The sequence below is a fragment of the Misgurnus anguillicaudatus genome, chromosome 6 (genome assembly GCF_027580225.2).
Source record: "Misgurnus anguillicaudatus chromosome 6, ASM2758022v2, whole genome shotgun sequence".
Classification (NCBI taxonomy): Eukaryota; Metazoa; Chordata; class Actinopteri; order Cypriniformes; family Cobitidae; genus Misgurnus; species Misgurnus anguillicaudatus.
The window spans coordinates 9,915,519-9,940,510 of NC_073342.2; the positions used below are offsets into that span (position 1 = coordinate 9,915,519).

The 24,992-nt window shown below is 35.5% G+C and overlaps 1 protein-coding gene and 1 long non-coding RNA gene across 2 annotated transcripts; both read left to right on the plus strand.

Moving 5' to 3' along the window:
• The first annotated feature begins 3,798 nt into the window (after nt 1–3,798).
• Nucleotides 3,799–24,633, plus strand: crabp1a (cellular retinoic acid binding protein 1a). Its single transcript, XM_055193011.2, has 4 exons — nt 3,799–3,968; nt 7,365–7,543; nt 14,325–14,438; nt 24,333–24,633. Exons 1-4 carry the CDS (start codon nt 3,896–3,898, stop codon nt 24,381–24,383), a joined length of 417 nt encoding a protein of 138 aa, XP_055048986.1. The 5' UTR covers nt 3,799–3,895; the 3' UTR covers nt 24,384–24,633.
• On the plus strand, nt 14,873–17,930 carry LOC141364283 (uncharacterized). The gene is made up of 3 exons (XR_012369983.1): nt 14,873–16,155; nt 16,288–16,434; nt 17,603–17,930. It is a non-coding gene; the product is annotated as an uncharacterized lncRNA (long non-coding RNA).
• Nucleotides 24,634–24,992: the final 359 nt, after the last annotated feature.

A 24,992-nucleotide genomic window follows, 5' to 3' on the forward strand; every position in this document is an offset into this window, starting at 1 on the left:
GTATCATAAGAGGTCAAAAAGCACAAAGCTCTCTTGAACACTTGATTCTGATTGGTCCATCTCAGCACTCAAAAAATAATGTTTGCGAAATTGGGTATAATCGAGTGTCGTCCTAACTAATGGCTTCCTACCTCGCTGTACTAGTTTGATAATAAACTAATTTAAATTCAAATCAATATTTCATGTCCAGTTTTTACATATGGTCATTACTTTAATCCAAAGAGACTTACAATGCATTCAAGTTACACATTTATTTATCAGTTATGTGTTTTCCCAGGAAATCGAACCCATGACCTTTGAACATGATGCTACAGGAACACTCTATGGGTGTTTGTCAAAATGCAGAGTTCCCACATCTTAGTTAACTTCAAATTCAAGGACATTTTAAGCACTTTCCAGGTGCAATACCCTCAAATTCAAGGATTAAATGTGGGAACACATTTCAAGTGAGAGCAAGGTTACATCATTTTACTTTTTAAGATGCATTGTTACAGTTCCCTTTGAGGGAACTCATGCTGCGTCACTGCGGTGACACTTTGGGGACGCCTCCAGTGGAACGTGCGTCTGAATGTGTTTATCAAATTCAACCAATGGTGAGGCTTAATGACAAAGACAGGGTGACGCGGGACCAGGAAGTATATCTGAAATATTGCCAAAAGCAGCGTTACAGGGACGCAGGAACTATGGCAAGGGAGACGCAGCGTCTCGTTCCCTTCTCAGGGAACAACAGTTAAATACGTAAGCCGAGATGTTTTCATGTCAAAACACAATATCCAAAAAAGCATTTTGGTATGAATCAACATTCACATACAGAAGATATAAGCTTTTAAAGCGAACAGTTTAGCACGTGTGCTTAAAAAGTCTAAACTTTTTATGATATTATCCTACACTATACAGGGAATAATATGGATTTTTCTCCAGAAGACTTATTGCATAAAATAGATTCAAGCACTTTCAATGACCTGTATCTATGTATGTATATTTTCAAAAACTTCCCAGGGCCTTGAATTATTTCCCCAGATTCACAAACTTTCAAGGATTTCAATTACCCGTGTGAACCCTGAATATGCGTTCTTCAGCGATCTTGCGTCCATGTGTTCTCGTTTTACATCATCATTAATCGTCGATGCTCAATTCCAATTCTCAAGAACGCAAGTACAGAGGACGCATGAAAATACCTGGATGTGTTCTTGATATCGAGGATGCATCAAGTGCAGACTTGCGCGCCGAAATCACTTTACGTCCCAGAAGTCATTGCGGCAAAACAATGGCGGAGGTCAGAGCCGTTTCTCAATATGCGTTCTTGTCTGTACTTGCGTTCTTGTGGACTTTTGAGACGTCATCAGTCGCGGCCCAAGTACTGTTCCAATTCAAAGTTCGCATCAAGCGCAAGTTCACATAAAATCCCCGGATGTGTTCTTGACCCGCCCATTTATCGAGGATGCATCAGAGGAAACTTGTGTGGACTTATGACAGCGAAGTTTCCCAGAATGCATTTCGAGTCAGGAGTTCGTTCTTCCGAGTCTGAACTTGCAAGTTCGAACTACAAAGGACACAAGTCCGAGTTTGGCGTACTTGGTATTGAGAAACGGCTCAGGTGACCAACAGGAAGATCGCACACATCTCAATTCTCACAAGTGCGTTTTGTGTTCTCGCGACCTTCTGAGTTCGTTCTTCCGAGGTCGCCTGGCTAGACCAATCTCCACGAGAACGCAAGTCCGTTCTTGGAATTGAGAAACAGCCTATATTTAAACATTTTCATTGTAGCCTATTTTAATGTGGTCATAATGTGAAAATCTTTTTCCTTGTTTAATTGCTATAATTGGGTCCCCAGTGCTTTTATCAAGACAACGTTAAAAAGATCAACCCAGTAACTTGGGTTTGGTAAACCGTTATCTGTAAGCATGTGAATAAATAGGTCATTCAGATTTTGCCTGTTTTTTGACGTAGGTAGCGAGTCTTATTACAATATTACACCCCCCCCCCCCCCCTTAATCTGCACTATCCAACCATGGCACTGCCATTTCTGTTTACACTTGGTATTAAGATGTGTTTTCATCGATCGGATCACAAGTGGACGAGAGAGACACATTACGTTTACACCTGGTATTTAAATCCGTCTCTTTTGTCCACTTTCGACCGCTTCTGTGCTGAATACTATGAGGGGTGGTCTGTGAGACGGTGGGCGAGTCTCTCTGCTCGCTGTCATTCAAACCCGAGCAGGAGTAATTATGAGTTTATGGACGCAAACTAATATTATGTCGGAGTGCACTGGTTGTTTAGCAAGTAAACAACATGCTGCACAGTGTTTTGTACATGAGTATGTAAGAGCTTTCTTTGAATTTTCAGCGCAATTGATGAAATAGGATCGCGCAACTTTCACACTCTTTCAAAACGAAACTACGGAGATCAGCCGCTTAGTTTTATTAATGAAAGGCTAAAAATAGCGCTGTTCAACGAATGTTCACGCCAGAAGTCAAAAAAGACGTAAAACTTGTGTTTAATACCTCAGATTAGATAAATGGGCGGAGAGAAGGCGGTCGCGTGTGGCTGTTCGAACGCATTCAACCACATGTGCGTTCCGCAACTCCAAAGCGATCCGATCGAAAGTGGTTTCGACCACCTCTGGATGTGGTTGAAAGTGGTCGAAAGTGGAAGAGCTCAAAACGTTTTGAACACCGTTTACACCTGGCATTAACGTCGTCCACTTGTGATCCGATCGACGAAAACACATGTTAATGCCAAGTGTAAACAGCCTAGTGTAGAGAAAGAAAAAACATATGAAGAGTTTCGTTGCAAAACGAGATAAATCCATTTTTTTTACATTTTTGTGAAAACATGTTTATTATTATGTTAACATGTTATTATTTTGTTTTATGGTGCTACTTAGCTGTATTTTTTAAGTTATGAAGGTTTAAATCAAAACAAACCAACTGCAGTTGAATTGAAATGAATTGGAATGCACAATCCAAAAACGCGATTTCTGAACAATTAAAAAAACGGTGGTTATCTCGTTTTGCAACGAAACTCTTCATATATTGACAGCACAATCGAGTTTCAATTTCCACAAATCACCATTATGGTGATCAGTGTTTGCATTTCCCCAGCTCATTTGCATTTTAAAGGACACACCCAAAACGGCACATTTTGTTCACAACTTCAAAGTGGCAATTTTAACATGCTATAATAAATTATATATGGGGCGTTTTGAGCTTAAACTTCACGTACGCATTTTGGGGACACCAAAAACGCTTTTTTACATTTTAAAGAAATCTCATAATATGACCTCTTTTATAAATATGAATATACTGCATAATAATCAATAAGTCGACAATGTTGTTTAAAATAGTTTAAGATGGCAAATAGCATTGGACCATAGGATGTAATGTAATGTAATACAAATTTTTTTAAAGAGCCAATAAATCTCAAGTTCTTCCACTTTGAACTTGCGACATAGACATACAGAAGTATTTCAATATACTGTATTAATAATTGTGAACATATACAACCAGCTTTGTATGATATCACTTGAAGTGTGTATCATAGATCAGTGGACATGTGACAGAAACACAGCTTTCAAAATACTGGAGGATGACATGGGGATGCACAGCACATGGATGTACTAATGAGAGAGGAACACATCAGGGGTGGGTTTGTGACTGATGCTGGAACAGGTTGTCGGGTGACGCAGTCTGAAAAGTGAGACAGTGGCACTGCCAGGGGCGGGAGAACAAGAGAGAGAGAGAGAGAGAGAGAGAGAGAGAGACAGTTAAGACAAGTGGGAGGGTGAGAGAGTACAGAAGACAGGCAAGCACAAAGGAAGAGAGCAAGAGTAGAAAAGGCGAAGAAGAAGAAGAAAGGGAGAGAGAGAGAGCAGGACAATCCGAAGATCAAAATGCATCCCAACTTCGCCGGCACCTGGAAGATGAGGAGCAGTGAGAATTTCGATGAACTTCTGAAAGCTCTCGGTAATATTTCATTTCATCTACATCACTGTCATCTCTCCATGTGTTCATGTTAGATCAAGCGAGGCTTGGATAGATGTTTTAAGCTCTTAAGAAAGACATCACTGTGTAGCTTAACAGGAGATTTTGTGTAGTGAGCAAATTATTCACATTTATTGAAGTGGGTCACATAACTGATAAACTTACCTTAAAGACAAACTGAAAGATTGAGATGGGCTTATATCTACAAGCCTGCAGTGACACAACAATCTGAAAAGAAGGCAGCATGGAGCAAAACTCTGAACGTGATGATGTGACACATTTTGATGCCGTTTTATAGCTCAATAGAGATATATTTAAATGAGGTATTGACTTTGTCCTAGATAGAATGAGACATTCGACATACATCTCAGATAATGTTTTTTTTATAAAACATTCATCATATTGAAATCTCAATATACCGAAATATATGTTGAGTTTCTCTTGAAAATGTTTTGTATCTTGATCAGCGTGAGGATAGTTGAGAGATGATGAGATCTTATTTAAAGACATGAGAAAGTTTACAATGTTCTGTATTGAGCTGTCACACATTTGTACAAGAATTTACTTCTTTTCTTTTTCTTTATTATATTTCTCTAGCTTCAGCAGAGCAAAATGTTGTGTGTTTAATCCCAGGGAAAAAACATGATGATATAAAAATGTATACCTTGTTATGCACTGTAAGGCGCTGTTAATAAAAGCGTCTATCAAATGTAAATGTGTAAATGATATTTTATGATTATGGTTGGTTGCAAACGTCTGTTAATGTGTCAATGAGAGAGAGAGATAGATTAAACAGAGATAAACTCTGATATGATCCAAACCAGAGGGAAAAATTGAAATAAATTCATCTTCAGGAGTCCTCCAGTAATTGCTGGGCATGACGGACATTTGAAAACAAACTTTTTAGAAGACATTATAATTTAATATGTAATTTAAGAGAACGGCAAACCTGGTATTATGTTAAATTAGAATCGAGGGTCATATTTGGTAGACAGTTTTTTCGATTTTTCTGCTCGGATTAAGCTCTGAAACATTCAAAGCATTCTTAACCTTACACCATAAGTAACTTGAAATGTACATATTTTATATGATGTTTTAAACATTTAAGTGTCCAGTTAAACAATGTGCTCCTTTTGTTCACATTAACTAGACTTCGTCACTGTTTTTACGTATGCATATCTACTGGACAGTACACTATTCGAACATCTCTGACACAGTATCTGGGATACACTAATCCGAAAGTTGCACACTATACACTCTCAGGAAAAATGTTTAGCTGTCGGTAAGCTTTTAAAAGTCCTAATATATAATATTTAGGTACACATGTATATACTTTGAGGCAAGGGTGGGTTAAGACTCACTTTTTAAGTTAAAGTTACGTGAAAATATATGTTGATTTGACATAATTTTTTACAGTGTGACAACAATGATATTTTCTGTAAAAAAATTCAGTAGAAATTTGCAGCTGGGTTGCCGGTAATCTACCGCAGATCTAAATTCCTGCTACCCACCGGCAACATTTTGTTCAAAGTCAAACAAACACCAAACATCTACAAGTCTTTGTCCCCACAGAACAAAACCAGAAAAACAGCATCAAGCAAAACATTCTGGGAACAAAATCTGAAGTAAAAAACAGAAAAAGGTTGATGATGATTTCTGGTTCCCAGAATGCCTTGCACGAGGCCGTCATTGTATAGTTTTATTCTGTAAAGATAAAGACTTGTTAATATTTAAAATTTATTTAACTTTGAACAAACAATTGCCAGTAAATAACATTAATTTAAATCTACGGTAATTTACCGGCAACCCAGCTGCAATACCATTATAATTTCTACAGATTTTTTTTACAGTGCACTGTAAAAAAATTCTGTAGAAATTGCAGCTGGGTTGCCGGTAAATTACCGTAGATTTAAATTTATGTTTTTAACTGGCAACATTTTGTTCAAAGTTAAATGAACATTAAACATTTACAAGTCTTTCTCTTTATAGAGTAAAACTAAAAAAAAAACAGCATCAAGCAAAACATTCTGGGAAGCAAAATCTGAAGCAAAAAACAGAAAAAGGTTGATGATGATTTCTGGTTCCCAGAATGCTTTGCATGAGGCTGTTATTGTATAGTTTTATTCTGTAAAGATAAAAACTTGTTAATATTTAAAATTGATTGAACTTTGAACAAATCCTTGCCAGTAAATAACATAAATGCAAAAAAAAAACAAAAAAACAACAAATGCAAATCTACAGCAAATTACCGGCAACCGAGCTGCAATAACATTGTAATTTCTATGGAATTTTTTTACAGTGTAAGTTACTGGCAACCAGCTGCATAATTACAGCTAATTTTTTACAGTGTAATATATATCGACTTATTTCCACTATATAAGTTATAACAACTGATATAAGTCAAAATAAATAAAATTGAGTTAAAATTACTTGTAAATTTGAGTTAATTAAATAAAAAAATTTAAGGCGGCAAATAACTTTTTTACCGTGAGACCCACCAACATATTTTTAAATGTAAATTTAAAAATGAAATGTATTTCATTTTATAAATGAAATGTTAGTTTAATTGCAGTATCAAAATAACTTTGTAGTATACAAGATACTGTAGAAGATAAAGACTGAAAATGTTTCATGTTCATTTAACTTTGAACAAACTGTTGCCAGTAAATAACATAAATGTAAAATCTACAGTAAGTTACCTGCAGCTAGTTGCCAGTAATACCCAGAAATACCTTAATTTCTACAGAAATTCTTTACAGTGTATATTTCAAGTTGGCAACTAATCTCTTGGTAAGATAAATAATAATAAGTTGAAATGACTAGTAAATCTAAATTGATTACACTAAACAATTTAAGGCAGAAAATACATTTTTACAGTGTATGGATTCTACTTATTTTAGTGGATCGCAGAATGAAAAGCTTTGGGGTTCCAATATGCACCCTTTAGGAATTGTATACATTTTGAAAAGGTACCACCCCAGTGACAGCTTTTAAACCTTTATTTCTGAGAGTGTATAGCATTATGTGTATAGTACATTTTGCATTTACAATGATAACCTCCTAAGACCCGAGCTTTGGTTTGTCTTTTTTTCAGATTTCTTCCGGCTATTTTGGGGTAGGAAGAATCAATAAATATAATAACCAAATATTTTTCTTCGAATATGAAGCAGTGTAATTGTCCACGTTGGTATACAACAGGTTCCAGTTACACAGAATAAAATATTATGGTGCAAACAACAAGAAAAATGTGATCTTAGGAGGTTAATGATGATCTACATTGTACGTGTGTATGTTGTCCAGTCCATTACTATTGGATAAGCTCAGTAGTGTTCACTATTAAGGTCACAAGTGGTCAAATGGTCAAATGTGCTTCTTCAGGTGTGAATGCAATGCTGCGTAAAGTGGCCGGCGCTGCAGCTGCCAAACCGCACGTTGAAATCCGTCAGGACGGAGAGCAGTTTTACATCAAGACCTCCACCACCGTACGCACCACCGAAATCAACTTTACCGTCGGAGAGGAGTTTGATGAGGAGACTGTGGACGGCAGGAAATGTAAAGTGAGTCTTTATTGATTCAGGAACACGATCCTCTAATCTAGACCATTGAAAGACTATTAGACAACTCATCGGATCACAGATCAGTTAGTGGAGGAGTATACGGAGGCTCTAAAAAAACAAAACATCAAACAAAAATGGCATTTACAATCAACTTAAAAAGAAGATGAATGATTATTGGTGTTGACGACGCATAAAACATCCAAGATAAATCTAATTGATAAGTCTGCTTATTTTTGATCATAAACTGTATTCATGTGATTCAAATTGAATGAAGATTCATTAATCCTGCAACCTACTTGAAATTAACTATATTGCATTTGATTTTAAATTACAATAGTAATTTACACAGTAAAATAACACAAACCATTAACACTGTAAAAAGTTTTTTTTTGCTGCAGTACATTTTTTACTGTATAAAAGTTGGCTGTGGTTATGCAGCTGTTTACCAGTAACTTACTGTAGATTTAAATGTATGCTTTTACAAATTAAATGAACATTAAACATTAACAAATCTTTGTCTTAAAACTATAAAATAACAGCTTCATGCAAAGAATTCTGGGAACCAGAAATTCTCATTAACTTTTTTCTGTTTTACCTTCAGATTTTATTTCCCAGAATGCTTTGCATGAGGCTGTTATTGTAGTTTTCTGTGTAAAGACTTCTTAATGTTTAATGTTCATTTATCTGTGAACAAACTGTTGCCAGTAAATAACATACATTTAAGTCTACAGTAAGTTACTGTAATTTCTACAGAAATATTTACTAGTGTACAATCAAATAGGCGTTACAAGTAATTTCAACTTACTATTTTATTAATGTTTTACAAATTTTTACCATTTTAAATGTTTTACATTACTTCAACTCATCCAAACAAGTTAGACAGTTTAAATGTATTATTGCTACGTCGTTATTTATTTAAGTTACACCCAAATTCGTGTTATTACCGAGCCCCTAAGGTGACATTGGAGTAAAAAAATCTAAAGTTTAGTTTCATGTGCTCACGTGAAACTTTCATGTGCTCACGCGAAACCTTCATGTGCAGAACTTTTTTTAAAAGTTTAGTTTCGCGTGCTCAAGTAAAACCTTCGCGTGCGCACATGAAACTATCGCCTATTCACGTGAAACTATCGCGGGCGCACGTGAAATTATCGTGTGCGCATGTAAAAGCGAAAGTTCTACGTACGCAGGCGAAACTAAACGCGATAGTCTCACGTGCGCACTCGAAACTAAACTTTATTTAATTTTTGCTCCATGTCCCCCTAGGGGCTCCGTATGTTATAGTCATGAAAACCTTGACCAACTCATCCGTGTCCATGGAACGAAATTCAGATTTCCCTCGTGCCTTTAGCACGAATGTCCTTTCGCGTCAGTGGCATTCTTTTTCATGTCATTTTATGTATTGTTTCCAAATAGTTTTTTCCTATTTTCTTACCATTGTCGCTTGGGGTTGGGGTTAGAATCACTTTCTGTTACATTTTTAGACATCCTAACCCAAACCCCAATTCTAACCCCAAGCGACAATGATTTAAAAATTGGAAAAAAATGAGAAAACAATACATAAAATGCCACGAAAAATAAAGTCGGGCCATGGACACAAAAACAATTAGAAATTTGTGCGACTGACACAAAAAAGCTGAATTTCGTGCCATGGACACGGATAAATTAATCAAATTTTCCGTGACTATAACACGACTTGCCTTGAGATCATGTGAAGTAATGACCAATTTTTTAGTGTATAAAACTAGCAAAGCTAGCAAAAATTCATACACTGTAAAAAATATGCAGCGTTTTTGTCAAATTAACATATATTTTTGTTACTTTAACTTGATTTTAATTCAACTTTTCACAAGCCAAAACTTAAAATAGTGGGTTGAATTGACTTGCAAAACCAAGTTGTTTTAACTTCATGCTGTATTTTTACAGTGTAAAATGTAAGTATATAAGATTGTCCCTCTGTTTTCTTGCTAGTTTTCAAGATCTATTAATTTGCTTTAAATTAAATGCTGTAATACGATTCATCTTGTTTCTGACCGGTTTGCTCCTATGTAAAAATGAATGGTTAAAAGATTTGCAACAAAAGGGTGCAAAAATGGTACATTCTCAAAAAGTACAGCTTTGCACCTAAAGTGGTCATATTAATACATCAATGGTACATATTGGCATATTGGTACGAAATGTATACACATATGGGATGTTTTTAAAAGGATACAGCCCCAGGGACCGCTTGTGTTAATTTCTTCTGACATTGTATTGAGCACTCTTCAAAGTCTTGGACAGGTTCAGCTGAAAGCACAAGCTGTTGTTTTTCTCAGTGTCTGATTTAGGTAGATAGACCCCAAACACGTTTATGTAGATTTCCATTAGTTCACAGTTACACAGCATCGCCTTGCATTCATCAGGACAAATTAGCGTGAGCATTAATTTGCGTAGGTACAGATTTTTTGTTTTTGTTGTTGTTGTCTGTGCGAACAGTTGAGGTCCACCCTGTAACCTGAGCAGAACTGCTGATCCCCTTATTCACGTCCAACAAAACCCATTTTATTAAAATCTAAAACCAAAAAAAGGGCCTTTATTTTTTTTACTGATCACACAGAGAGAAGAACTTGAACTTCCAGAGCTCAGCAGCAGGTGACTTGTTAAGTTGTATATGAAAGCTACAAAAGTATTGTTTCTGGAGTAAACCCTGCGATGATGAACATATAAGATTTAAATTATATTATACGCAAAAAATGATCTCTTATATAAGCTGTTTATGAAAAAGCTGCTGTTCTTCTAATACTCTTGGTAATAACTGGAAACACTCAACATCTTTTTCAAAGATCATGCAATAACATAGATGCAGAATTGTTTATTACTACAATTCATCAAGTCTTCATTTATTTATTTATTTTTTATAAGGAAAATATTTTACTAATCATGGAAATGGCTTATTTTTTTCCTAACAGAAAGACAGACAGAAAGCAGGGGTGTATACAGAAAGATCTGACCTCATTTTGTTGTGAAACAGACAGCGGGGTGGGAGGGTGGGGTTTTTATTTGGGAGTCTCGCAGCCCCTGAGACTCATGTGTCTCGTCTCAAACCGTTTATGTGTTGAGAAATTCTAACATTGAAATGACATTGTGGATGAAAATACAATAAAAATGTTTTCATAAAGAGACCAACATTCAAGGTTAGATGTGAGAAATACAGAAAATACATTAAAAAACATGATATAAAAGCAAATGTTTGTGTGTGTGTGTGTTTGTGTGTGCGTGAGAGAGAGAGAGAGAGAGAGAGAGAGAGAGAGAGAGAGAGAGAGAGAGAGAGCTGTATCACGCTGGGCACATTATTACTAAGCAGTAGATCAGATCAGACTTGCTTTCATTTTAGTACACTTAGTCTCAAATGTATCTTCGAAAATTGCTTAAGAGAGATAAAATAGAAATAAATTAGGCAATGGTGTCATAGGCCTACATTAAAATTATGGAGATGTAAAACTAACTGTACTGTAAAAATATTGCTGTATTATGCAGCTGTTTGCCAGTAACTTACTGTAGATTTAAATGTATGTTATTTACTGGCAAAAGTTTGTTCAAAGTTAAATAAACATTAAACATTAACAAGTCTTTGTCTTTACAGAATAAAACTATAAAATAACAGCCTCATGCAAAGCTGTTTGAACAAACTGTTGCCAGTAAATAACATACATTTAAATCTACAGCAAACAATCGCCAGTAATACTCTAATTTTTTACAGTTTTTTTTACAGTGATAATCTGGTTTTGGGGTAAATATGATGAGAAATGTTTCAATTCATATGGAAATCTTCAATAATATTGACTTTAGATTGCAGACTTGACTAATTTAAGCTCAGTTTGTGACATTGTTAAGAGACATTTGTGTGATTTTTGTCTTTTATCAGGACAAATATCTGAGGAGATTTGGACAAAAGTTTCTATATGATCTCCGTTTAATTTTATTGATGTCTAGGAAAAATAAAATCTATTAAAGAGATCTAATTTGTGATTTTCTTAGCTATCAAATTTTGATTTAACCCTTATAAGTCCCTTGGGGTCAATCTGACCCCCAAGCCACATTTCTTTAGCTAAATTTTTTTCCTTCATCAAAGTGGGTTAAGATTTTTAGAGTTTTCTAGACTATCTGTCAATATTCATATATATAAAAACTGGGCTTAAAGGGATAGTTTGGCCAAAAATGATATTAAATTAGGGCTGCACGATTTGGGTAATTTTTCCCATTGCGGTTATTGATGCTAATATTGCGATGTGCGATTGTGATTATACTAAATGGTATCATGAGTCAACTTGATGGGTTTTAAGGAAAATCCACACACAGTTTAGCTAAAATGTGTATTTGTAAAACTAGAAATGTTTTCGTATTGCCACATGATGTAGCAACTGCTCAGTGTCAGTAAGCCTAAATCCAAAATACTGCCATACAACAGACGTAGAGTTTTTTTTAGCTACCAGATCACTGTCAATCTCCTCTGCATCCATCTACGCTCTGGTATAAGTGACGACGCACACCACACACGTGCACTGCCTTTTTTGTTAGTTTTTCTTACTTTTTTTAAACAGCAAGGAAAATCATCAAACTGTTATCAGAAAGTTTGTGTTAACAAGTCCACACATTTATTTATTTAATATAATTGCAACTTTTTGCTGTCATATAATTGCACAGGCTGACATTGCGATTGCGATGCGATTAATTGTGCAGCACTATATTAAACCCATGATTTACTCACCCCCAAGCTGTCCGAGCCCATCGTTTTTCAGACAAACACATTTTCTGAAATTTTTGAAAGTGTTTTAGATCTTTCAGCTAATTAATTGTGAAGTTACGGGGTCCATGGCCTTCAAGTTCAAACATCCTTCACAAAATAAATCCAAACGGCTCCAGGATGACAAACAAAGGTCCCCTGCGGGCAATCCGCGCGGTGCTGTTGTAGAAATATCCATATTTAAAACTTTATAAACCAAAATAACTACCTTCCGGTAGCGCCTAATTAACTGAAAGATCTAGAACATTTTCTAAAATATCTGAAAATGTGTTTGTCTGAAAAACGATGGACATATGCAACTCGGACGGCTTGGGGGTGAGTAGATCATGGGTTTGGTGTCATTTTTGGCCAAACTATCCCTTTAATTTGATCGTTCTGAAGATGTGTAAAAAATGTTACCAAAAGAGGCCACTGGGGTACAAATGACCCCTATTGAAAATATAAACACAAAAAAATCTTTTTTGAACACACAGACACACCAACACACGCACGCACGCACGCACACACACACACACACAAAGACACAGTAAACTTACACATACATAAAAACACACACACGCGCACACACACACACAAACAGACAAAGGTATGACTGCCACAGAGAGCATTTTTTATAGAATTTGCCAGAAAAACAGCCACAGATGCAAAACAAAGATGTAAAATGGTGGGCTCTAATGCTCACACAGGTGCGTGTACCCACACACAAACGTGAGCGCACACACACAAACACTTAAATTTCTGTGGCATTTTGTAAAAACAGACATAACAAAATGCTTAAAAATTACAAATAAATTCTTTTTAATGTTTATATGTACATGAATTCACAAAAAATCACTAAAGTAGTGATGCGAGCAGTTGTCCACATCCAGTGAAATGAATGGGTCTCTATAGACCTCTAATGGGCAAAATTATTTATTTCTTTTATGTTTTTTGTCTACACACCAAATGGCCAAATTCGACACATAACATCTATATTAATATCTAATAACTATTTAAATCAAATTTAGATCATAATTTATGTGAAGTTTTCATAAAAAATTATATTTCACATGTGATCTAATGGTGTAGTTGAGGAATTGAGTGGTAAACAGGTACAAACGTACTTCATATCTCCCAAAATACAGCATAAATAGATATAACATAAATATTTTTGTATCATTAAAAATTGTTATCTTTTTTGTTATCACTTTTTTAATTTCTGGGGTCATTTTGACCCCCGCAGAACTCTAACGTAAACCAGAAAATCTGGGCTTATGAGGGTTAATTTTATAACATCGCACTAAGCTGTTATAGTTTAAACAATATACTTGCCAGAAAAAAATACTTCTTGGTTAAATCCAGGAGCGCATAGTTTGATTTCACATGGCTTTCAATCTTTGACTCAGTCAATATTAAAGATATCAAGATGATATTTTCACAGAATGTTGTTTACATTACGATTTTATGTAAAAAAACAGTTAATCACTTAACAATGACTTTAGCTGGGTTTTCACAGACTGGGTGGCATTTACACCCCAGTTGTCCTGTTGAGACATCACAGACTGAAAGTAATCCAGTCATTTGGTAGGCTTGTTGCTATAGAGACCGCTCACCTGCCACAGGGCAAAAGGCAGAGACTAAAATGATCATCAGAGAGACGGAGAAAAAACAAGACAAGTATATGTTTGGCAAAACAACACCATGGACCACTGGAGATAGAAACAAAAAAAGAGAAAAATCTGTTGTTGTTTTTTATTTCAAACTTCTATACTCAAGATGAATGATGATGTCATGATGCTGTATGCAGGGGGTTTTAGAGCAAGCTGTTTAAATGAGTTTAGTGCCTGAGGCCCGAGAGAGAACGAAACGGATGATGTCTGATCGCCGACGCCGTTTCGCCGCATGCTCATTTATCTGTGTCCTCACATACAAACACACTTTATTACATTAATGAACTCAGAGTCTGATCTCTGTCTCTGTTTAATGGAGCGCTCTCCTGCTTTATGTGTCTGGGTCTTCTAGAGCTTTCCCACATGGGAGACAGAAAATAAAATCTACTGCAAACAGCGGCTGGTGAATGGAGATGGACCTGTGACGTACTGGAGCAGAGAGCTACGTGGAGATGAACTCATCTTGGTGAGACCCACATATGCACATAAGTTTGTTTTATAGTATCATTCTTTTACTAAATGTGTGATTCTATAATTAGGGGTACACTGTAAAAAAAATTCTGTAGAAATTACAATATTATTGCAGCTGGGTTGCCGGTAATTTACTGTGGATTTACATTTCTGTTATTTACTGGCAAGGGTTTGTTCAAAGTTAAATCAATTTTAAATTCTTTGTCTTTACAGAATAAAACTATAAAATAACAGCTTCATGCAAAGCATTCTGGGAACCAGAAATCATCATCAACCTTTTTCTTTTTTTTTGTTCAGATTTTGTTTCCCAGAATGCTTTGCTTGATGCTGTTTTTTTTAGTTTTACTCTGTAAAGACAAAGACTTGTAAATGTTCATTTAACTTTGAACAAAATGTTGCCAGTAAATAACATAAATTAAAATCTACAGTACACTGTAACAAATTTCTGTAATTTCTACAGCAAAATTTTACAGTTACTTCTTGTTCTGTCATTTTACAAAGTTTAGCTGTAAATTGCAATGCATTGTGGGTCAAAAAACTATTACAGAAGTTGACAGCTTTTCCCCCACAATAAATTACAGGTATATTTGCGCTTGCCTGTAAATGATGCAGTATTACAGTTATTCACTGTTGAATGTGTTGCACGAGGCAGCTTGACGCCATTTTATGTCGGATTGCAGAGGAGCAGGGACATTGCCACGCCACACATGCACAAAATGTAAGTATACTATTATAAATAGCTATTATAATTGTTAATGTTGGTTGAAATATAGTTTACTGTGTATCAGTCAAGCCCCACAATAAAGTTAATAAAGAATTTTTGAACAAGCAATCCCAGGTGAAGCAGTTTAGTGGTTAAAATAAAGTAAATGGTATAACTTTCATGTTAACCCTTTTCATATTTAAATTGGACTTCAATGCGTTAACGTCACTCAGGCATGCAAGCAGGGTGCGTGCATGCGCGTACATGCACGTCCACATTGATGCATAGGTCTTATACATGCATACATATATTTTGAAATATTAAAATATTGATAGGATCAGATAGAGAGTTTTTAACAAACGTGCGTGTTCATAGGCGCAAATTCTTTCTCCGCCGGTGGCAGCGTCAAGCAATGCTAAGCAACGAAAGAAGCTCTGTAGCGCCCACGCGATTTGAAGAGGAGAAAAGCGGCGCGGTCACGTTTTCCGCGTGGTTTCAGACGCGACATGTAAAGTAAATGTAAAGCAACTGTGCGCGTATGTGTTGGCCATTTCGGTGGTTGCTCGAGCCGAGCCCCGGAGGACTCAGGGGATCAGGGCATATCTGCGTGTTTATTGTAGCACTTCCACTCATAAAACAACAAGTGAGAAACCTTTTTGGGGTTATAATGTTTCCACCTGCGCTGAAAACGCGTTCTGATGGTGTACTGGTAGCGCAGATTGATACTTTTTCGCAACTATAATTGAGAGAGAACGGCCGTTTCTCAACCGAAGGCTTCAGTCTCCGGAGGTCGCATATGCAGGCTGTATGTCATCAAGTCTGGTTTATTATTTTCATTGCAAGTCATAAGCATATTACAACAATGTATGATCAACAAAGAATAATAGTCAAGCTTTCAAAAATGATATTGCTATGAAAAATTACTGTACATTTGAATCTATTTTTCTTTGTCTTTTAGGTGTTGGCAACAGCTACTGTTGACTACAGTTTCCTGACTTAATTGTCTAAGGTAGTCTATTTTTTGTAATGAGTTGTAAGCATTGCAAAGACGGGCTATGAAGGACACAAATTAGTTTAACGTGGATATGTTCATGTGGAAAGCAACAGATTTTTTGCATGTAAACCATTTGTTTATGCTTAGGTGAATCAGCGTTTGGATGCTGAGCATCGGGTGGTTGTGCCTCCACATCCCAACTTCGTGGCTGGAATGGCAGCTTTGTTTTCTATCTACTACAACTTCAATCTGGTGTACCAGGAGGAGCAAGTGCACACTGGAGTTCATTCAAAGGTAACTATGTGCTTGAAGTACAATGCGGTTTATCATTATTTTGTAAAGTGTGCTATTATGAGTAACAGAGATTTTATTTTGCTTTAAAGGTGCAGTGTGTAATTTTTAGAAGGGACAGAAATGCAATATAATATACAAAACTACATTATCATGGGTGTATAAAGACCTTTTCATAATAAATCGTTATGTTTTTATTACCTTAGAATAAGACGTTTTTATCTACATGCACGAGGGTCCCCTTATGTGGAGGTCGCCCTTTTGTGCACCATGTTTCTACAGAAGCCCTTAACGGACAAAATTTTTTGTCTCCGACAATGACACGTTTTTCTGTTGGCGGCTACTGTAGCTTCTCTATGCATTTCAAAAGCAAGGGATGAGCAGTGGGCTGAGCCGTTGGTTGCAATTTGCAATCTCTCCACTAGATGCTGCTAAATTTTACACACTGCACCTTTAAGTGTGCTTACAGGAAATCCCTTTAACATGATTTTTTAGTTGATAAATTGGGTTAAGTTAGCAGTTTTTTACCCAAATGCTTTATATCATTGCAGAACCAATTAATTGTAACATTCAAACATTGACAATAAAGATTTATTTGATTATATATTTTGAAAAGTAGTTCTGCATTGGGGTAACTGAGCATTTAGGTAAATAAACTGCAAACTTGCTTATCTAGAATGTTTTTCAAGTCTGAAAGCACTATAAAGTTGCTTAATACACTTAATATGGTGTATTATGTTATGAATACTAAAATGTTATATTGTTGTGGTTTGTTTTATGTTTTGTTGTCCTTTGAAGCAGGGGATAGTCGGGAAATTTTCAACCAGAGGACCTGCTGCTTGAGGTTATGTTAATGCAACTAACCTAACCATAACTCATGAAATTTCGTGACTAGAAATCCAAATCATCCCTTCAACTGTTATGACCCTATATTTCACTATTGTCATTGCATTGCAGAACCACTTCCTGGTTTAGCTTGCCTGGACAGCACAACTGAAATTAAATTAATAATAATTACCAGCTGAATTTTTCTGTTGCAGTTTTTCTGCACTTAAGCTGAAAATGGCAAATCAGCTTGATTTGCACAGCCTGATGTATTTTTGCACTCTCATGTAGACCAGTTAAGGCACTTTTTCATAAAGTTTATTTTCATGTGATTTTGTGATTTCAGATGCTTCATTGGACTGAACCCGTCCAGTGGGACCAAGACAGCAAAGGTGGTTAGCCAAAAAAGAGGGAAGGTACCGGAGAAAAAGAAGAACCGCATTAACCCTCACGTCTCCTCTCTCCTTAAGCGGCTGATAGATTTTGAATGGCTTCAATTTTAAGTCTCAAGCGACTTCCTCACAATATGAATGGACAATGTTCTAAATGTTTTCTGAATTTCACTGAATGTTAAGAAAATGAATAGAATATGCTGTTAAGAAAAAGACATTCTGAAAATGTACAGTATTGTAACACTGTATTTTGTTTTAATAATAAAATTTCATGATTTTGCATCTTGGACTATGGTTTTATTTAACAGTTGAAGAGAATCTTATCCAATGATGTTTGGATTTAAAGCAAGCCTGGTCTTATTTAAAACACTTTACAATAGGCATCAGCAAAGATTAACAATTTATTTTTAACAACAACACAATGTATTGTAAAATATTTACAGATTTTTGCTGGCAACTCGAGTTGGCAGCAAAAAGATGTAATTATTTCAAAACACATTATGTTGTTGTAAAAAAGATTCTACAATAACATATTGTATTGTGAGGAATTTACAGATATTACCTGGCAACTAGAGTTGCCAGGTAATATCTGTAATTTGAAAAGAAAACAAGATAATGTTGTAAACTAAATTACAATAAAGTAGTGTTTTAATATAAAAACCTAATACTTTGCTGTAATTTATGTACAACAATAACCTGTAAATGAAATCCAGTATTATACTGTAATTCATTTTTACAGTTATTAAAAGCAAATTCACAAAACTTTACAAGACTTTACTGGCAACTTTTTTGCCAGGTACTTACTGTAAAATCTACAGGCAAATTCGTTACAGTGTAAGTTACCGGCAACACAGCTGCAATTTCTACAGATTTTTTTTACATTGTACATATCATGTCCGTGCACTTTATTATAAATTTGATACATTTTTCAATAATCACTTTTATATCAGGGGACTTTTGTAATTTGTTTAATACAAAATCCAACAGATATCCATCTTTTATTTTACAAAAATGCCATATTTTATACTGGAATTTGCTGTTTTTGTGCGATCCGATTTAGTTAATGGGTTTTGCTCTAAAGATTAGCTCTAAAATACACATTTCTTTATTATTTTTTAATAAATATTTGTTCAAAATGATCATTAAATTATGAGAAATGTGTTTTAACAATATTTTGCTTTTGCATCGACTTTAAAGGCGGAGTCCACGATGTTTGAAAGCCAATGTTGATATTTGAAATCACCTAAACAAACACGCCCCTATCCCAATAGAATCTGGACCTTCTGTTGATAGACCCGCCCCACACATACGCAACCCGGCAAGGATGTCGGTTAGTAGACTCGTTCCTTACTGCTGATTGGCTCTAAGTGTGTTTTGGTAGTCGGCCCGTCTCCTTTTCCAAAGCGTTTTTCAAACATCGTGGACTCCGCCTTTAAATCATCCATTTTGTGTATGTCCAAGAAATCAATGTCAACTGTGCTACTCCCAATAAACCCCCTATAAATAAGCAATGGTTTGTTCCAAAGTTATAAGTCCAACATCAAGGGATGTCATTTAATTTTTTATAGGGAAATTTGAAGACAGCGTTAGTCATAACTTCTCTTCTTCTATATGACATCTATTTTATTGTCTGCACATAAGAGTACATTGATTGACCGTCAACTGTGTTATCAACAAGAGAACTTGCATCACATGCTATATTTATAAAAATGTAGAGAAAGAATATAAAAATGTGTCCGAACCCATTTTTGCTAATGTAAGGAAATGGTTTATGCACCAAGCACACGGCCTAACAGGGTTGTTCCTATTTTCGTAATGAGTAATGGGTGTGTTTTGGGCATAACGTGCAATAAACTAATGAGAGTCTTATCTCTCATCCCCTTTAAAAGCCAGTTGCACCTGGCGCAATGCCGATTCCCTATTTAGAAAGCGGAATTTGTAAACTGAAAATCTAAGCAGAGGAAAAAGACCACCAGTTTAAGATTAATGTTAAAAAATTGTGTTCTTCTTATATGATATCTATTTTATTGTCTGCACATAAGAGTAGATTGATTGACCGTCAACTTTATCATCAACAAGTTTTAGAGAACTTGCGTCACATGCTATATTTATATGTAGAGAAAGAATATAAAAATATAAGTTAATCAAGGTCATGTACTAACTAGTCCAAGTTCAGCAGTTTGCACAAAGCCCTAAATGGCCCTGAAATGTCAACTGTGTTACCCATAAACTGTAAAACAGGTAACAAGGATTAACGTCGTTGACAATGTTGGCAATTTTGTGCCTAAAACCATCATTTGCATTACAATGCATAAACTTAAAGGGGACATTTCACAAGCCTTTTTTAAGATGTCAAATAAATATTTAGTGTCCCCAGAGTATGTAGGTAAAGTTTTAGCTCAAAAATACCACCTAGATAATTTGTAATAACATTTTCAAATTGCCACTTTGGAAGTGTGAGCAAAAAGTGCCGTTTCTGGATGCATCCGTTTATATGCAAACAAGCTGATCTCTGAACTAAATGGCAGTGCCGTGGTTGGATAGTGCAGATTAAGGGGCGGTATTATCCCCTTCTGACATCAAAGGGGAGCCAAATTTCAACAACCTATTTTTTCACATGCTTACTGGGTTGATCGTTTTCACATTTTCTAGGTTGACAGAAGCACTGGGGAAGCACTTAAACATGAAAAAAGTCAGATTTTCATGATATGTCCCCTTTAACTGAACTCACTTTCTATCAACGCAGTATCCATAACATTATATCATTTTACATTTGTCAAGGGTTATAAAGCATTCAAAATTCCTATCAGTCATAATTGACTTAAACCTATATAATATTATAGATTTGACATAATGGGCCCTATTTTACAATCTAAGCGCATTGTAAGCACACGGTGCACGGTCTAAATTGGTTTTCTAAATGGGTGGGAAGCCACTTTTGCTAATTTAAGGACTAGAAAAAATGGTTTATGCGGCAAGCTTTTTTAAAGTGTTGTTCCTATTTTCGTAATGAGTAATGGGTGTGTTTTGGGCGTAACATGCAATAAACCAATGAGAGTCTTAGCTCTCATCCCCTTTAAAAGCCAGTTGCGCCTGACGCCATGCCAATTCGCTATTTAGAAAGCGTAATTTGTAAACTGAAAATCTAAGCAGAGGAAGAAGACCATCAGTTTAAGATTAATGTTAAAAAATGTTGTTGTTTTTATTTGTATTGAAATATTTTTTTTATTAAAACCTTTAAAAGACGTTTTCTTTAGCTATGGAAGTAAAAATAGCAGGCTTTTAATTGCTGTAATTGATTGATATCTTACATAATCATGGTAATCTCATAAAATAATTTGCAAATATGCAAGAAAAGGTTTGTACTCTAAAAATACTTTATTTGTAACAAAGATAAAGAATTTAAAAACTTGCAGAGAGCCGTTTCAGCACTCGGACAGTACCATGGGTTTTTTGAAAAGCATCTTACCATATCCACAGGTACAAAGTCATCATATACAATAAATCCGTAGGGTAGCATTTAAAAAAAAAATTTAAAAATAGATCCATGTTTAAAGCAAAGCATTTATTTACTTACCAGGCTACAAGTATAGCAGCTCTTTATGCCTTCTAATGTCTCATAATCGATCCTCATTTATGTCCAAGAGACTCAATAATAATCTTTTACATTTTAATCATTTAATTTTTCGTATTTAATAGTTTTTGTGCTGCTGAGCATTCAAGTGTGTGATAAGCAAACCTGCAATGTCGTCCCGTTTATAGGTGCATATTTCTAACGCGCTCATTAAATAACAAAAGCAATATTTTAGTTGCCTCAAAATAGCAACGCGCCAAAAATGTGCCTGAACACACCACGATTTCAGATCGATGGGCGCAAAATTGGGCGAAAATGCATTTGCTATTTAAACAATGTGGAGCTAAACGTAAAAATTATAATTGCGCCGGATTGAAACTAGCAAAAGACACTTGCGTCGCGCATTGCGCCGGGTTTATGATAGGGCCCAATATCTATTTCTGCTTAGTCATGACTGATAGCGTTATGTTATTGTATAAGTGGTATAGACCGTTTCAGCAGTAACAACATAAACAAACGGCTGTCGCGGTCCGCACGTAACTTCCGGTAAACTCCGCTAAGAATAAATAACAACAAAGTTCTTTAAACGTAGTTTATTTATATAACAAGCAAAAAAACAACACATAGATTACCTAGGAAACCAAAACATTTGTTATTTTCGACGAGGCATTTGTTCAAGAGATCAGTTTAGCAACTAGTCAGACTGGATGCACAATATATCGGCCAACATATCGTTATCGGCCGATAACTGCTAATTTTTAATATTATCGGTTATCGGTTTGATAGCAAAATTAGGCCGGTAAATGAAAGCCGATAAATGATGGATTACTTTGGTTTGTTGAACCACTTCACTTGCTCATTGCTGGCCATGTGGAGTTTTGATTGGTGCTTTCTGTGACATAGCACGAAGATGACACGTGTTGCGTGCTTAAGAAGAGTATGCTAGTCTAGCGCAAAGACAAGATGTCCGCCGTCTGCGAGTTTTTCATTGCAAAAATAATATGAATATTTATCGGCCTATAGATATCGGTCATCGGCCCCCAAATTTAAAGAGTTATCGGCCAAAATTTCCATATCGGTGCATCCCTAAGTCAGACCATTAAAAAACGAAACCGGAAGTAAGGTTCGGATCCAGACGTGTATCACGTGCATCCGATGAAACCGTCTATAAGTCCTTACAACTTGAAGTGCATTATAAAACTATATTTACCTTTATAATAATATACATTATTATAATGTGTGTTTAAAATGCTTTATGGATACTGAGTTTATATACGTATCATAAACACTATATATTACAATGATTTCATGGAGTATTTATAAATTCAGTATGACTTCATGATTTGAAACAGTGATTTGAAACAGTGGATTTATGTTAAGGGAAAGTTTCATCCTTCGTGAAAGCATTCCTCAGAACGCCCTTTATGAAGCAACCAAATCATATTTTTTAATCAGTTAGAAAACCTCAAAAACTCCTTCAAACAAATGTGTTATCAAACATGCGATAATTAACTCAAGTTTCAAATAACACACCATTTGTCCGTAACACAGTTGACAAAACAATGAATCAAATGTTAATTTTCATTAACATACTTAAGTCATTAGAGCTTAAGCTTGCAAATAATCAAGTTAGCACAAGGTGAATATAATACTCAACCAACTAGTTTATTTATCAAAAAAGAATACAGATTTTCTCACTTTTTTTTGGCTGAAAAGTTAGTTTTTTGCATAATATATGTGTGTGTGCACTGTGTGTAATTATTTTTCGCGATTAATTATCACGATTAATCTTTTGACAGTCCTACTCTAAAGGTATCTGACACTTAATAAAGCACATATGCAAGACGTCCTGTGACACAAACGTAGAAACAAATTCAGAATGGCATGGGTGTAACATTATCTTGGGCTATCTTAATGACAAAAACATATTTGGTGCACATATTGAGCTGTAATACATGGGCAGAAATTCAAGTTGAACAGTAAGATAAGATAGTTATGAGAAGGGTTGGAAAATTCTGGGAATTTTGTGAATTTTCTATGGTAAGTACACATGAATATATGTGAATTTTTGCAAACCGATGAGTCTGATGTCGAGGGAGCTAAAATTACCAAAATTTTCAGAATAATTTATTTTAATTCTTTAAGTGTCCAACTTGGAATATTTCAAAATTCCCAAGCTTTGCAACCTTAGCCTGAACACACAGGAATGTAGAAAAACTGTCCAAAACAAATGCAGGTCTGACCCAAATCAGAGACGCCCTCATTCAGGCCATTTGAAAATTCTCATGGGTTTGTGAATGAATATAGAGCTTAAGTTTGACAGAACAACAATCATATAATTCAGCAATAATAGTGTTTGACGTTCTGTTGTGAATCTAGGACACGGTTTTTAAAAGACAAAGCATGAAAGAGATTAACGGAGGCTCTGATTGTGTGTTTTTTTTCCATAAAGACAACATGATGCTCGAATGATCTATTATAAAGATGACAAAAACAATCCCATCCTGCTTATTAATCATCTTTTTTTTTTTGCAGTAAGAAAAGTATGGACCCGTCCCGGATTTAAACAGAAGAATATCATACAGAAATAACACTGTTAAAAATTCCTTGTTGCACTAAAATTTTTAAGTTTCATCAACTTAAATTTACAATTAATTTCAGCGTTCTTGACTGGTGAGGAGTTGCTATAAATTATAAAAATATATTGTAAATTCAAGTTGATTAAACTTAAAAAAAATGAAGTGCAAAAAGGTTCACATCTAGGTGACATTGGAGTAAAAAAACGAAAGTTTAGTTTCATGTGCTCATGTGAAACTTTTATGTGCTCACACGAAACTAAACTTAAAAAAAAATTCTGCACATGAAGGCCTCGCGCGAGCACACGAAAGCCCACGGGAGCACGCGAAACCAAACACGGTAGTTTCACGCGCGCACGCGAAACAAAACCCTATTTAATTTTTGCTCCATGTCCTCTTAGGGGCTACGTACACATCCACCTAGCAACCATTCAGAATAACTTAGCAACACACCTAGCAACCACTTGTGTTTTGCACAGAAAAGCACTATTAACTTTTATCCGATAATGTCAAAATCTTTCTTTTCTTTTACAGATCTTTGGGGCCGACGACGTGGTTTGTACGCGGATTTACGTTCGAGAATGAGGTTACACAGATGACCACAAATAACGCAACCCAACATTCCTTCATTTTAAGTCCAAAAAATAAACCATTCATGCATGTCAAAGAGTCATCATGCAGTCTTGCAGTGCATTGTGGGATTAAATGCGATCTGTATATTGCTCCAGTTCAATATCATCCATCACTGTTATCTTCATTCAATTTATTTCTGCCGCTCTTTCGTGCGCAAATGTGTGTACTGCAAACAAAAACGGTAATAAAAATGAAAAACAAACATCTTTTCGACTCTCATTGTTTCCAAATGTTGAATATGTCACTGTCAATACATGTCAAAACATATATGTCACAACCATACAGATTACACTCTTAAAGGTGCAGTGTGTAAATTTTATGAGCACCTTTTGACAGAAATGCAATATAATATACATAACTATGTTTTCAGTGGTCTATAAAGACCTTACTTTACATTATGTTTTTATTACTTTAAAATTAGCCATTACTCTCTACATACACCGTGGGTCTCTTTACATGGACGTCACCTACTCCAGTACCCCAAAACGGACAAACTGAGTGTGTTTTTCACCATGTTGTTAAGATGATAACATGTTTGTCCTGTGGCAGCTCGAAAGGGAG